This window comes from Salminus brasiliensis, chromosome 16 (genome assembly GCF_030463535.1).
Source record: "Salminus brasiliensis chromosome 16, fSalBra1.hap2, whole genome shotgun sequence".
Lineage (NCBI taxonomy): Eukaryota > Metazoa > Chordata > Actinopteri > Characiformes > Bryconidae > Salminus > Salminus brasiliensis.
The window spans coordinates 6517586-6532960 of NC_132893.1; the positions used below are offsets into that span (position 1 = coordinate 6517586).

The window sequence follows — 15375 nt, forward strand, 5'->3', positions numbered from 1 at the left end:
TATATTATTTGATATACACTCTGGGCATTATGGAATTTATTTAATAGTTAATTAATTAATTAATTAATTTATTTATTTTTTAATTTTACACAATCTTCCTCCACAATTTCAGACAGCCAATCCACTTGTTATCACTCTTCCCCATCACGTGATGCTCCCAACACTGGGAGGGTGAGGACTGACATATGCCTCCTCCAACACATGTGCAACCAGCCAACGCCTCCTTCCGAACTGCCGCCGATGCACGCATGGAGGAAAGAGCTGGATACCAGGCTAGCAATCACCTGTGCTGACCAGCATCATACTGAGGTGACATCTACCCAGACAAAGAGAGCAAGGCCAATTGTGCTCTCTCAGACTCTGGCTGCTGATGGCAAGCAGCAAGCAGGTAATATTCTCCTGGCATTCGCTAAACCCTTGTTCCAATGGTGCCATCGTATTTCAGTACCATGTCGGAGTTCAGTGAGCTCTTAAGAACCGCCCATTTCTTCCCTAATGTGTGGAAAGACAGACTGCATGGCTAGGTGCTTGATTTTATACACCTGAGGCAATGGGACTGAGTGAAACACCTGAATTCAATGATCAAGAGGTGTGTCCCAATACTTTTGTCCATATAGTGTATTTTTAGAATTACAAGATATATGTCAAAGATATATACAAGGTAATTATAATGTCTTTTTATGACATAATATCTCACAAAAATGAGATTTTCTCGTAATGAGATGTTTATTTCAGAATAATAACATAATGTAATAAAAAATCTATTTTTAAAAATTGTTTGCCAGCAATACGTCTCTGCAGAAACTAACCATAATTTGATGAAACATAAAAATAATTAAAAATAAAAATTATTATATAAATGCACTGACAATGATATGCAGCCATTAAAGCTGTAGATTAATGCAAACGCTTAAATATTATAACTCTCCAAAAAAAAATCTTTATTTTCTTTACTCATAAAGATCCCCCTGCATAAATTCAACATAAATAAATAAATAAAGAAAAATAAGCCTTTTATACTGCGCGACGTTTCAGCAGCCGCAACGACTACGTCATTTTTACGCGCCCGGGCTGGTTTCTGACCACGTGGTTCAGCAAAGTCAAGCGAACATCCTGGAGATCTGAGCGAGCGGGGATGATTGATAAACACAGGCAGAGCCGCAGCCGCAGCACACGATCCCCGTAGACTCTGCTATCTGAAGCCCTTCCCGAAAGTATGAACAGCGTGGGCGAAGGCTGCACGGAGCTGAAGCGGGAGTACGACCAGTGCTTCAACCGCTGGTTCGCCGAGAAATTCCTGAAAGGAGACAGGAGCGGTGATCCCTGCACCGAGATGTTCAAGAAGTACCAGTCCTGTGTTCAGGTAACACCCCCCCCCCCCCCATCTCTCTGAACACTAACAGCTGTTTTACCTGAATGTCGTGTGTTTTTGTGGAGCGCTGGAGTCTCCACAGCCCGGCAGATCATAGCCCCCTGGCTGTTCATCGTCTCAGAGAGGAGATCTTGGCTGTTCGTCACCTTAGTTGGTTGTTTTGAAGGCCCCGCGCTGTCTCTGCCCTGAGATCCAAACCGTTTCCATTTGATGAGATGTTCCTGACAGCTGAACCATCTGCTTTTAGTGCCTATGGTACCGGTATATACGGAAGCAGCATATGCTGCATACTGCATTAGGTGCAGATATGTGCTGTAGTAGCAGTATGTACTGTTTATACTGTATACACTGCATAAAGTGACAGTATATACTGTACTAGTATACGCTGCATACTGTATAAGGTACCTGTATACATTGTACCAGTATATCGCAACCTCAATTTGTGCTGTCTCTCAGTTGTTGACATACAGATGCATATTGTGCATCTGGCCGTTGTATTTTTTACATTGTGTCAAATGTCATGATGAATGGGCCAATAGAAATGCTCCAAAGTGACCTGGAATAAAAAAAAATAACTTCCACTGAAAGTAAAAGGAATTTCCTTTCCCTCATAGATACAAGGTGTTTGCATGGGTGTGATGGAAAGTGTATACTCTACTATACTATACTATATTCTGTACCACTGTATTGTACCAGTATATACTGCATATGGTACTGCTTTATACTGTACCACAATACTGTGCTAGTATGTACTGCATAGGTTATCACTGTATACTGTACCTGTTTATATTGCATAAGGTTCCGCTATATAATGTACCACTATACTGTACCAGTATATACTGCATAAGATACCACTGTATACTGTACCAGTATATACTGCATAAGGTACTGCTATATACCGTACCAGTATATATTGCATAAGGTACCGCTATATAATGTACCACTATACTGTACCAGTATATACTGCATAAGGCACCGCTATATACCGTACCAGTATATACTGCATAAGGTACCGCTATATACCGTACCAGTATATACTGCATAAGGCACCGCTATATACCGTACCAGTATATACTGCATAAGGCACCGCTATATACCGTACCAGTATATATGGCATAAGGTACCACTATAAGCTGTACCAGTATATGCTGCATACTGCATAAGGTACTACTATCTACTGTACCACTATATACTGAATAAGGTTCTGCTATATATTGTACCTGTTAATAGTGCATACTGGATAAGGCACTGCTATATACCGTACCAGTATATACTGCATAAGGTACCGCTATATACCGTACCAGTATATATTGCATAAGGTACTGCTATATACTCTACCAGCTTGTATGGCACAAGGTACCGCTATATATAAGGTATACTGCATACTGAATAAGGTACTGCTATATTCTGTACCAGTATATACTGCAAACTGCATAAGGTACCAATGTATACTATAGCCGTTTCTACTGCATAAGGTACCACTATATACTGTACCAGTATATAATGCATACAGATATACAGATGCAACCTCTATTTCAAATTAGGTTTCCAACAAAAAAGGCCACTTTTAATGACAACTGCAGTATACTGCTATATACCTTACCAGTTTATATTGCATATTACCACTGTACTGTGCCAGTATATACTGCATAGGTTGTCACTATATACTGTACCAGTTTAAACTGCATAAGGTACTGCTATATACTGTACCAGTTTATACTGCATAAGGTACTGCTATAAACTGTACCAGTATATGCTGCATACTGCATAAGGTACTACTATATACTGTACCACTATATACTACATAAGGTTCTGTTATATACTGTACCTGTTAATAGTGCATACTGCATAAGGCACTGCTATATACTGTACCAGTATATACTGCATAAGCTACTGCTATATACTGTACCAGCTTGTACGGTAAAAGGTACCACTATATACTGTACCAGTATATAATGCATACTGCATAAGGGACCACTATGTACTGTACCAGTATATAGTGCACAAGGTATAAATAAACAGATGCAACCTCTATTGCAAATTAGGTTTTCAACAAAAAAAGGCCACTTTTAATGACCACTGCAGTTTTTAGAGGCCTAAGCTTTAGCTTATCCTAGGATTTCCTGATACCTGATTAAATCCATCTTCCCCTTCATATGTTATACGTTTCAAGTCAGCCCCAGAGCATCACTGAACCAATGTCATACTCCACAGTAGGCAGGGTGTTCTTTCCAGCGTATGCTTCATTCTTCATTTCTGTTCTGTGGAGCTATTAAACCAAACTGGAACTTTTCGGGCCTATGGATCAGACGTATGTCTGGAGGAGGAACAATGAAGGTGATGCTGTGGTGCTGCTTTGCTTCCTCTGGCACTGGAAACCTGCAGTGTGTGCAGGGCAAGAGGGATTCAATCAAGTATCAGGAAATCTGGGGTGAAGACACAATGCCTTCTGTGAGAAAACTGAAGCTTGGTCATCATTGGACCTTGCAACAGGACAATGACCCCAAGCATAATTCAAAGTCCATCAAAGCTTGGTTTCAGAAGAAGTCTCTGAAGATTCTGGAATAGCCGCCACAGTCGCCTGACCCCCATAGAAAATCGTTGGTGGGATTTGAAGAAGGTAGTTGCAGCATGTAAAACCAAGAATATTAGTAAAGTGTAGGCCACTGCCCATGAGGAATGGGCCAAGATTCCCTTTAGGAACGCTGCCAGAAGCTGGTGTGTGGCTATGCATCATGTTTGCAGCAGGTCATAACAGCTAAAGAGAGCTCTACTTAGTACTGAAGACACTTATCCTGAAGGGGTTAAATAATTCTGAGACTGCAGTTGTCATTAGTCAAAGTGGTATTTTGTGTTGAATTTGGAGATATTTAAATTGTTCTTGTTAGATTGACATTTAGTCAATGAGAGTTAAACAATTTTGATTGCTGTTAATGCTTAAGATACTGGTATACCATTGCTGTCACACAAAAGTCTTGCATCTCTGTTTGGTATCTCTCATGTGTTTCATTTTGTGACATAAATTGAATCTTGCAGTTCAAACAAATAGAAATGCTTCAAAATGACCTGGAAGAAAATCTGTTTACATTGACCTCTATTGAAAGTTTGGGTTTTTTTTCCCCTTCTGTTGGACTCAGGACTCCGTTTACACCTGGTCACTTCATGCGTCTTGGGTTTGCGTCAGGATTGTGTCTGGATAAGGCCAAGCCACAAAAAAAATGCAAGTTTGAACACAACCAATGCTCATTTACACCAGATACCAATCCGATCACTCGAACCACTTCAGGAGATGGTCCGAGATGCACTTGAGCCACATTACAGCAGTATAAACACATTAACAACAACTAAAGCCGCTCCCAGTACAACCGAAACATCAAACATGATTTTCATGAAATGAGCGAATTTGCATATTCTGTCCCCTACAGCTATTAGATTTGTGTCTGACTAACAGGAGACTACCAAGTGTAAATGCATGTGTCTAAAATCTTATCACTATTCACATGAAGTGACCAGGTGTAAACAAGGTCAAGGTTTTTGTGTGCCCATGACGATCCGCCATACTGTACTGAATATTCTGTATAGTGAATGCTTCTCTCCACATCAGTATACAGTGTAGTATTTACTATGCCACAATTACCATCATGTTTCATGTCCTATAACCCTCTGGATAAGGCCTAATGTAGTAATGTAACTCCCTCTTACATTCACACTTGTCTGACCAGTAATCATATTATCCTTCTTCTAGAAAGCCATCAAAGAAAAGGACATCCCTATTGATGGTGTGGAGTTCATGGGGCCAAACAAAGAGAAGCCTGGCAGTTGAGAAAAAAAATCAAACCCAAAGAAAAAAAAGGACACCTGTCGCTTGCCTAGATTTTCTCTACCACCTGATTGTCCAGCTTCCTGAGCTGCACTGGTGACGCTGGCATCATCAGGAAGCACTAGATATGAGGACCTGCTTGTGGGACTGGGGGGGGGTAGAGGCTGGGTAATGTGTGTATTGTAGAAACCTGGTACTACTTTGACATTTTTAAACTTGGGTCAACAAAAATGCTTTGAAAAAAAAAAAGAAGAAGAAAAAAAAAAAAAAGTGATGGCGGGATTACTCAACTAATTAGTAACTTGAGCATGCAGGTTTTAGGTACCTTGTGGAGGATGTTATGCATTCTAGCAGTGAGTGTTTGTCGTAATTATTGGATAACTGGAATGACACGCAGCTATTAACATGCCTACCGATCTGGCTACAAAATGTGTTTTTGTATAGTACTAGGTTTTACTTTGGGGGAGTGTTTTCCTTTTTCTCACAAAACTCAGTCAGCAAAGTAAAAAGAAAAATAAACAAACAGAAATAAACAGAACAAAATCCAGGAAATTCCAGTTGATGTTCTGGTGTTCAATAATGACATTACCCAATTTTGGGAGAACATCTTCATGATTCAATGCTTTAATTGAAAAAATAAAATAAAAATGAAAAAAAAAGGAGAAAAGAAATGCATACTTCCATTACATGATACAAAAGGAGAGGGGGGCGCACACACAAAAAAAACCAAAACCAAAGTAACTTTAAAAAGTTCATCCTTTCATTTAAAAGAAAAAGAAAAAAGTGTAAAGATTTTTGAAGGCTGATCAAATTACTGTGAACCCGGTCCCAACAGGTGTGTTTCACTAGAGCCACTGAAGATGGACAAAAGCCAAAAGCGTGAGGACTATTCTAAATGCCACGAAGTAGAAGTTTTCACACTTTCACAGAGGAATCCGGAGTCACGCCTCAGAACACCTGCTCCGTCACAATCGTTCACTCTTCCCACCAAATGCCAGTTATCCAGCAAGAGGAAAAATTTCGTTGAGACCATTTTTGCACTTTGAAGGCCTTTGGGGTGTCGGAATTCTTGACGGAATGTAAATTACAAAGTTAAGAAACAAAGCAAAAAAATTAAAAAGGTGGAAAATGATTGAGGGGGGGAGGGGTTGACTTGACCAGCTCTGGCATCTCTTGGCTCTTTACCGATAGTGGCGTGGGGGCGGGCTGTGGTGTTGGGTTGGGGCTCGTCGAGGGGGAGGGCTATGACGAGACATATGACGTGGAGGGGAGCGGTAGCGAGGCGGTGGGGACCCCCTGCTCTGATAGGGAGGTGAATAACGCCCACGAGACCTGGATCTGGAACGTGAACGACCCCAGCTTGTACCCCTTTCCTCCAGAACTCTGATGTAGGCAGTCTCCCCCTGTACAGCAAACAAAGAAAGGATTTCAAAAAAATATACACACCAAATAGCAAAAAAACCAAAACAAGTGTCTGAAATCCTGAAGGGAAATCTTCTCAAAATTTCAACACAATTCTTAAGATTTGAACAAAGTTACATAGTGTTTATGGTGAAATCTGCAGTTCTAGAGACTAGAGACAAGTCATAAGGATTCACAGTGGTGGTGACTGGAGCCAGAGGTCTGAAGTGTAAGAAGCTATGTTATGTTATGAATACGTTGCCAGGTACTTTGTTTTGTGGAGGTTTAGCCCTATATTATTTATTAAAAAAATACATACATATATACTTCTATTTTATCATATAGTATACTTTATACTATTTTGCCTAACAAGGCATGTATATTTGTGTTTTAGACATTGTGAAACTGGTTCTGATACTAAAAAGGAGGAATATTTTTATTTCTGTCCAATGAACCATTTAACATCAGTTTCTCCTTGAATACCTTTGACTAGAACCTTCAGAAATCAGTACAATTCCTCTTTACAATCTTGTTAAAGAGAGATTTTTGCCCAAATATGCAAATGTTTTTTTACCTGATGGGATCTGAACTCTGTCCCATCCAGCCGACGTAGAGCATATTCCATATCTTCCCGTCGAAGGAATTCCACCACTCCCTCGCCGTCCCTTTGGACATCAGCAAAGCAAACGTCTCCTGCCTCCCGCATGTGATCTTTGAGATCCTGCCAGCTGCCCGTAGGAGGAAGACCTACAAAGACAAGGACCAGATTCACCTGATCAATACAAACCCCTGACAAACAGCAACACCCCCACTTCAAATCTTCTATACAGTTTCGCTTTACACATCAAATTTGACCTACCAGTCACTATAACCCGGAACTCAGAGCGGCGTGACGGAGGTCCAAATCTTCCCCTTGGTCCTCCTCCAACAGATCCACTAAATTTGGATCCTGAGGAACGAGGATATTCCACACGCAGCTTACTGTCTCCAAATCCATATCCATTCCTTCCATAGACTGCATCCTCCGCATCCCTATGGGAAGAGAGTAAAGTGCTCCTAACTTTCTTTCTACTGAGGGACACTTGAGAAATGTCTCCTCCATGTGTTTCCTGACGTCAGTCAGTCAGTGAGGGTGAAAATGAAACATCAGCCCTGGAACTCACCGTGGGTCCTCAAAACGAACAAAGGCAAAGGGGATGGTGCCTCTGTTGTTCTTCAGCTCGATATCCCGAATTTTTCCATATTTGAAGAAGAGATCCTCAATGTCCCTCTCCTGCACATCCATGGGAAGGTTCCCCACATAGATCCTCCCGTCCGCCATAGCTTAAACAGGCCTCACGCAAACCAAACAGACCTGTTGCCTTCGAGGAGATACAGGGTTCCACAAAAGGGTGTTGAGCAGCAATCCCAATTCTCTAGAAGTCCGTCCTCTTAAAAGCGTCTTAATTAAACTAAAGTCTGGGTAGAGCGGCAGTAGTTGTAGTACATGTTGAGCTCTAGTAACACATCATAGGGCCTCTCCAAGACCTCATCAGACTCTGAAAAACTTAAACAAACAGGATAACCAGTGAGTCATTATATTTTTTTATCCATAAAACAAAATCCACACATTTCTGTTTAAACACTGCAGCAGAAGTCTGTACATTCCCTTTGTATTTGCAGATGGTTTTTATAAGATATACTTTTTTCAAAAGCCAAACATATACATTTCGTCACCTTTTTTAACGTAAGATAGCCTTGCAGAAGATTCCTAACTCTACATTCTCCTACCTGTGTAACATAATTCAAACATAAGTCAGTCTGGACAACCGAGGGGCCAGTTTTAGGCCAACAAAATCTTGCTGCTTCTAATATTAAGCAGTTTTATCACCTTCTCCTGGGATTTTAAGGAAATTTAGCAGGGATCAGGTTACACATTCAGACTTAAATAAACGTAAAAATATTATACATACAAAACAGATTTGATTTTTTTTTTTTTTTTAATCACAAATCTAAATTGATTCAGTCAGTTAGGGACATCATGTCCACCACTAGTGACAATGGAAAGTCAGTGCTGGCTTCTTGGCCAATCAATGGGACACTACTTTCTGCACTTTTATGTAGGTGGTGAAGGTAAATGACACTTTCAAGCTCACAAACTGGGGTTCCCAGGTATGATGACAGTCATAAATCAGGCCCTGGTCTGTAGAGACACTGTACCTGGAGCTACCTAGCTAAATGAATCAGACCTCTGTTTACCTAGACCTGCGGTCAGTGTGTGTGCGAGTGTGTGTTTGAGTATGAGAGAGAGAGAGAGATAGCAAGCGAGAGAGAGAGAGAGAGATAGCTAGAGCTTTTAACTGGCTTTTTACATGGTGGGTTATACAGCTGGATTACTTATCAACAGCCCCATCACTCCTCTTCCTTGATTGCTAAAGTAGATAGCTGCGTCAGTTAGCGCCAATTTAGCCAACATTGACCCTGATAATAAATAACGGCACTCAGTAAATCTCTACTTAACACACACAAGTCATTTCCATAATATTCAGAACTCAGCCTAACATTTAACTCCAATAAACAGCTACCAGAGCTGCACCGCTTAGCTCAGAAGCTGCGCTCGCTAGCTAGGTAGCTAGGTAGCTAACTAGCTTCAACGGTATCCTTCCCTTTGTTGGGACAATGCTGCTAGCCTAGCCTAGCATAGCCTAGCCTAGCCTAGCCTAGTCTACCGTTAGCTGACGTTCATACTCCGTCTGTTCGTGCAGAGGAGGCCAATGCATAACGCAGCGGGGGTGTGAGTGTCCCGACTGTGCACTCTTGTGTGTAAAATGTGCAAAAGCCGTACAGCATGAGGCTGAGACATACCTGCCTGTAAAAAGAAGCTGCCGTTAGCTGCCCGAAGCTAATCGACCTCCCCTCCGCTTCCTCTGGACCAGGAAACGTGTGGTACTCGCAGGCCACGCCCACGGCAGCACGCTCCGCCCACGACGACACGCCTCCTGATTCGAGCTGGAAGTAAACAGCAGCTTTCTCTTATTTATTGTATGATCAAGTAAATTATACAGTTTATTTTTAAAAAATGCATAAGTAAATGCTTCATATGTGGACAAAGCATTGTAAGAAAAGCTAACCAAGCAGCATGGCCAGCCTGAATATGCTAGATAACCATCATGACTGTGGTGGCTGATCAGCATAACCAGCATGAAAAAGCTGGTTGACTGGCCTGACCATGCTGGCCTGTGAGTATGACCAGCTTCCTTATTCAAGATTCAGAATTCATTATTGTAGTGTTTGTGATAAAAAACAAAATATCCAAAGTGTTTATCATTAAAGCACTGTTAATTTCTCTATCCAATAGCCTTCATTGCTTCATTCCCAAAATTCCTAGAATGGATCCAGCTGGAAGAACATGTGTTCAAAACATTCAGTGTTTTCACCATAAAAGTTACATATGTTGTCCACCTACAGGTTTTTATTTTAAGACAATGCTGAGAGGTAGAATTCATTACAAATGATAAACAGGGACATTAACAAGAAGGACAATGTAGCTACATGGTTTAACCAAGTAGTTTAGTTTGAGGTAACATAATTCACCTAAAAATCTATAAGAGGTGGTCACACATGCTGTGCAATTTCCAGGAGACTCTACTTAAATATGTCTGAATTTCAGATGTAAATCTTAACAGAAATTAGATATTTGTGCAAATCTGATTGTAAAGACTATAAAAACATGGTTAGATATGTGAAGTACTGCAGCTTGTTATAATCTGTGTATCTGTCTGTACGTTACACTGAGTTATAAAGCCTAGAATTCCAGCATGTAGGCTTGAACCATACATTTACGTGACAGTTTAGGGTAATGGATCAGGTTATGCTTTTTTTTTTCATCTAATATCCGTTGCATACCTAGTGTAGATGGTGGGAATGTTAATTTATTGAGGTATATGTATTGGCCTGTGTGTGGACCCCCTTTTGCGTTGGATGGCTTGAAGTGCAAATAGTAGGTTGAGATTAAGTTGATACTTTAACTTCTATAGAAGTCTTTTTAAACCCTAGTATCTCCACTTCTACCTGATTAATGAATGTGAATACTTTTGACACCTTTGGATGTACAGCAATCTGAGTTGGTAAGTGTCTTTACAATGCAGCATTTCACATCAACACAACCTGACAATCACAAAGTGACTGTGTTTACACCTCAACAATTTAGTTATGAAGAAAAATGTGAAAAATCAATGGAATGCAGTTGATCAGCCAAGAAATGTTTGGTGTAGACGGTGGGAATGTTCATTTATTGAGGTATATGTATTGGCCTGTGTGTGGACCCTCTTTTGCATTGGATGGCTTGAGATTCAGTCTGTTTAGTTTTCCCCAAATTTAATTAGATTTTTTTTAGCACATTTTCTTTAGTCAATTTTTACTCAAGTTATTTATGTGTTTTTATGGCAAATGTGCACAGCTCATGTGACATACATTGAGCTACCACAGTCCTGCAACATCTTGGCTCGAGTCCTTCTTTTTAGCCACTTCTCTGCAGCCTTCCTGCAACAGTCATTCCGAATGATTTGGTGTAAAACTTACCAACCCAGAACTGTTGCCAGTGGTAGCGAATGAAACCAGAAGTCTGAAATGTCTAAAAAGGTCTTCAAAATCTGCATCACAGAAAGTTATAGCATCAGATGGCTACGAATATACCCCCTGAGACATTGTTTTACGATAGTTAAGGACAGCCTTTGGCCTACGATATAAAATCTATCCATGGTTAGACATGCAGGAGGCTATAAGGCAAAATAGCCCCCAAAGAAAACAAAGCATATCTGGTTTACAACTGTTTTACATCATTACATATGTACAAAAAAACCCAACAACAACAACAACAACAACAACAACAACAACAAAAAACCCTATCCAGATAAATTGCGCCATCTGGAAAGTGTGAATTTGATTGTGGTTGGATGAGAAGTATAAGCATACACCATTCTGACACCCTATTGGTTTGAAAGCGATCTATCGCACCTGCACACGTCACGTCACACTCCAGCACACAGCAGACGTCTGTAGTCTAGTATGAAGACGTCCGTGACAGAGAGTACATTTACATTCCAATAAAGCTTATTGATCACCCGCGAAGTTTGACTTTTTGCACAATTACAATACTTACAGGCAACCACTCCTCATATTTTCCACTCCATGAAACACATGGGGTGGCTCAGCGGTTAGAGCGCCGGGATATCGATAACAGGGTTGTGGGTTCGGCAAGCTGCCACTGTTGGGCTCTTGAGCAAGGCCCTTTACCCTCTCTGCTCCCCGGGCGCTGGAGTTGGCTGCCCACCGCTCTGGGTGTGTGTGTGTACTCACTGCCCCTAACACATGTGTGTGTGTGTGTGAGTGTGTGTTCACTACCAGATGGGTTAAATGCGGAGGACACATTTTGCTGTACAGTGTACACTGTACAGTGACAAATACGTGCACCTTTACATGTTAAAGCTCAGTAGTGCACAGAGATGCTCCTTTAATATCTCTGATATTACTAAAATGCTTCATTTTCAATGTGCAGCTGAAACAGGCAGCCTAGTGCAGCCCAACATTTTTCAACATCAACATTTTAATAGAACATTATCATCATTATGGCTTTTAGAAAAATGGGTTTTGTGGGAGGTGGGGTAGTGCACTACAGGCCTAAAGAAGTCTTTTTAAACCCCAGTATCGCCACTTCTACCTCAGTAATGAATGTGAATACTTTTGACACCTTTGAATGTACAGTAATCTGAGTTGGTAAGTGTCTTTACAATGCAGCATTTCACATCAACACAACCTAAGTGATTGTGTTTACACCTTAACAATTAAGTTATAAAGAAAAACGTGAAAAATCAATGGAATGCAGTTGATCTGCCAAAAAGTGTTTGGTGTCCAGTTTTTGCTTATTTGGGCATAAACTAGACCTGTATGGCTAATGTTGCTAGCAAACACAAGAAGTCAATAGTCACCCAAAACAACCTCACGTCCATGCCCACATGCTTCTCCCATGCTGCTCAAACTGCAGCCAGGTTCTTCATGAACTGACTTCATGAGTTCTACACTGCTTACACTGACAAAAATCTATGGATGACTGTTAATGTGTTATTAAATATAAATATTGATAAAAACATCATTGAACATTACATTAATTAATACAAATAAATTATTTTTTGTATGACTTTAACATTACATTAGCTAGCCAGCTAGTGTTCTCTGGGCAACAATTTTTTGGCTAGCCACATTTTGGTAGGCTTAATAACATGCTACTGTCCTACATGTAAGAGCTCATTAATGTAAGCTCTATCCTTTTTTTTTTGGTGGTTCAGTGGTGTATCAGTGGTTAGAACACCAACCCTGGTTTCGATACTCGGGCTCGGGTTCAAGTTCAAGTTGCCACCTGTTGGGCCCTTGAGCAAGGCCCTAGCTCAGCGGTGGGTTAGCAGTTAGAGCATCGGGGGTTTGGTGACAGGGTTGTGGGTTCAATACTTGGGCTCGGGCAAGCTGCCACTGGGCTCTGAGCATGTGTGCTCACTGTCACTGTGTGTGTTTCCTGCACGGATGAGTTAAAGTGTCCAATACTTATAGTAAATATGCTTGTCTTGCCTTGTCTTACGTACCTAGTTAGCAGGCTATCTAGCACTTACCAGCCGCACCTTGCCAGGCCTACTGTCCAACAGATAAGAGCTTATTAACTGACTGTAGATTTATGACAGTTGTGTTTTGGTAACCTGTTTGCTACACCTGTTGTTTGCACTATTGAGGTTATGTCATAGTTGATATAGCTAGGTGAACTTATAGTCATAGTCACCCCACCCCACCAAGACCTCTGTAACCATTAAACCCTGGCTCAGATAGATCTAGCTAGATGTCAATGCTCGGTATGAAGGTTTGAGTTTTGTTTGGCACAGGTTATCTCGAACTTCATCAGTCCTTTAGCTACACAATGCTGCTTCTGTTGATAGCGTCTTAACGCAGACAAGGGCACACAACTTGTAATGCTATGTGATCACTCACAAAGGAATGAAGTGCAAAGGTGATGTGATTTTATCCTTTCAGGCTTAAGAATAGTAGCTCGGCCCCTTTTAGGGTACAATCACATGCATATATATTGATGTCACTTTTACTGAGAGAGAGCGAGAGAGAGAGAGAGAGAGAGAGAGAGAGCGAGAGAGCAAGCAGCAGCAGAACAGGTTCTTTCAGTGTGGGTGGCAGACTGAAGTCTAAACTGGGGCCGGTGGTGGCTACCTTGTGATGCAGGTGCACTGTGATCTGAGTTGTCACCCAAAGCACACCGGCTTCAGCACTGGAATACTGGAGTAGTTGAGCTTCTCAGAGCTTTCTTCAGAATAGTGCTGCTTCGGAGTCAACCAGCTGGTGGATAAATCAGGTAAGGAGACATTCAAGTTATTCTTGTTTAGTCATGAGGCGTTTAGTATTTACAGTGGTTAGTAGGGACTCTGGTTGCATAACTATAATTATATATATGTCGGTGTTCTGCTGTCTCACGTACACACATGGTTTACTAAGCAGTGCGAGATCCAAGTTAGTGTTGTAATTCAAGGCATAGAAGAATCACTTTTGTGATAGAGGTGTGAAGAACCTTTAAATGGGAAAGAACCGCTCCATCGTGCAAAGGTTCTTGAGAGCTGAAGAAATGTTCTTCATACCCACACAGCTCCATTACAAACCTGCTTCTTTATGGAATCGAAATAGCAAAATAGGTTCTTCTGTGGAGGTGGTTGCTAACCACTGGTCCTGAAGGACCCCCTGCAGCTAATGCACAAGAATTTCCTCAGTTGAAGGTGATATGTTGGAGCTGAATACCACTAAAATTGACCAGTTCCAGGACCAGTTTTGGAAAACACTGTTCTATACCACAAATCTGTAACTATTTCTAAGATGCAACCATTGTAATGCAACCATTACCTCTACTAAATACAATAAATACCATAACACTCCTCTTTGAGTTTATAGCTTACATCACAAAAGTTGGGAATCTTGCTTTTTTTTAATACAGTAAATCCTATTTCTTTGCAGATGAATGTAGTGTAAAATGATTTTTAGTGGTTACAAATCAGTTTAGATGTTGAATGTTGTTCTAAATAGACTCAGAAAGCTTGAGAGCACTGGAAATGTATTGAAAAATTACATTAATATTTGAATGCCTCAGAAGTGCTCCAAAATGCTGATCAATTCTGAAAGCAGAAAAGCTGATAGAAAGTATATTACATCTAGGTGCAACACAGTGGTAGCACTAGTGAAGACCGTGTGACATCTACGTAAGCCTCCATGAGAGCCAACGTACTCCTACATAGGCACAAACACTGCTTTTATCAATTTTGAGAACTTTTCACCACCAAGTGTTAGTCATTGTATCATCACTGTCCAATGAAAAGCATGTATCTCCAAAATGGTGAGTTTACAGGAAAAGGCCAAAATGTTCTTAACTCTGAATGGAAGTCAATGTAAAATAAGAGTTTAGTTCAAGTAATTGAGAGCATTTAGAGCACAGTGTAGAGCAGCAAAAGATGCAGTATGTGTCATTGGACAGCAGCGACATATATGTATAATGTGTGAGATCTGACATAAAGGCTTGTAAGCTTAGGTGTAAGCTGCTTGTGTAATTTGTTTTTACCTCAGCAAGTGTTATGACAATTGGTGATTGTTGATGACTAAATATATGATTATCGAATATTTACAACTTTATAACAATATATTATAATATTATAACAATTATAACTATATATATATATATATAGTCACTGTCCAATGAAAAACCTTACAG

General features: G+C 40.6%; 2 protein-coding genes across 2 annotated transcripts; one reads left to right on the forward strand and one right to left on the reverse strand.

The window, feature by feature from the left end:
* Window positions 1–1088: 1088 nt before the first annotated feature.
* Window positions 1089–5859, forward strand: triap1 (TP53 regulated inhibitor of apoptosis 1). The gene is made up of 2 exons (XM_072659267.1): window positions 1089–1363; window positions 5118–5859. The coding sequence occupies exons 1-2, from the start codon at window positions 1217–1219 to the stop codon at window positions 5193–5195; spliced, it is 225 nt and encodes a 74-aa protein (XP_072515368.1). The 5' UTR covers window positions 1089–1216; the 3' UTR covers window positions 5196–5859.
* On the reverse strand, window positions 5786–9529 carry srsf9 (serine and arginine rich splicing factor 9). The gene is made up of 5 exons (XM_072659266.1): window positions 9438–9529; window positions 7757–8139; window positions 7453–7625; window positions 7168–7340; window positions 5786–6595 (listed from the first exon to the last, which is right to left on the reverse strand). Exons 2-5 carry the CDS (start codon window positions 7912–7914, stop codon window positions 6374–6376), a joined length of 726 nt encoding a protein of 241 aa, XP_072515367.1. The 5' UTR covers window positions 7915–8139; window positions 9438–9529; the 3' UTR covers window positions 5786–6373.
* Window positions 9530–15375: the final 5846 nt, after the last annotated feature.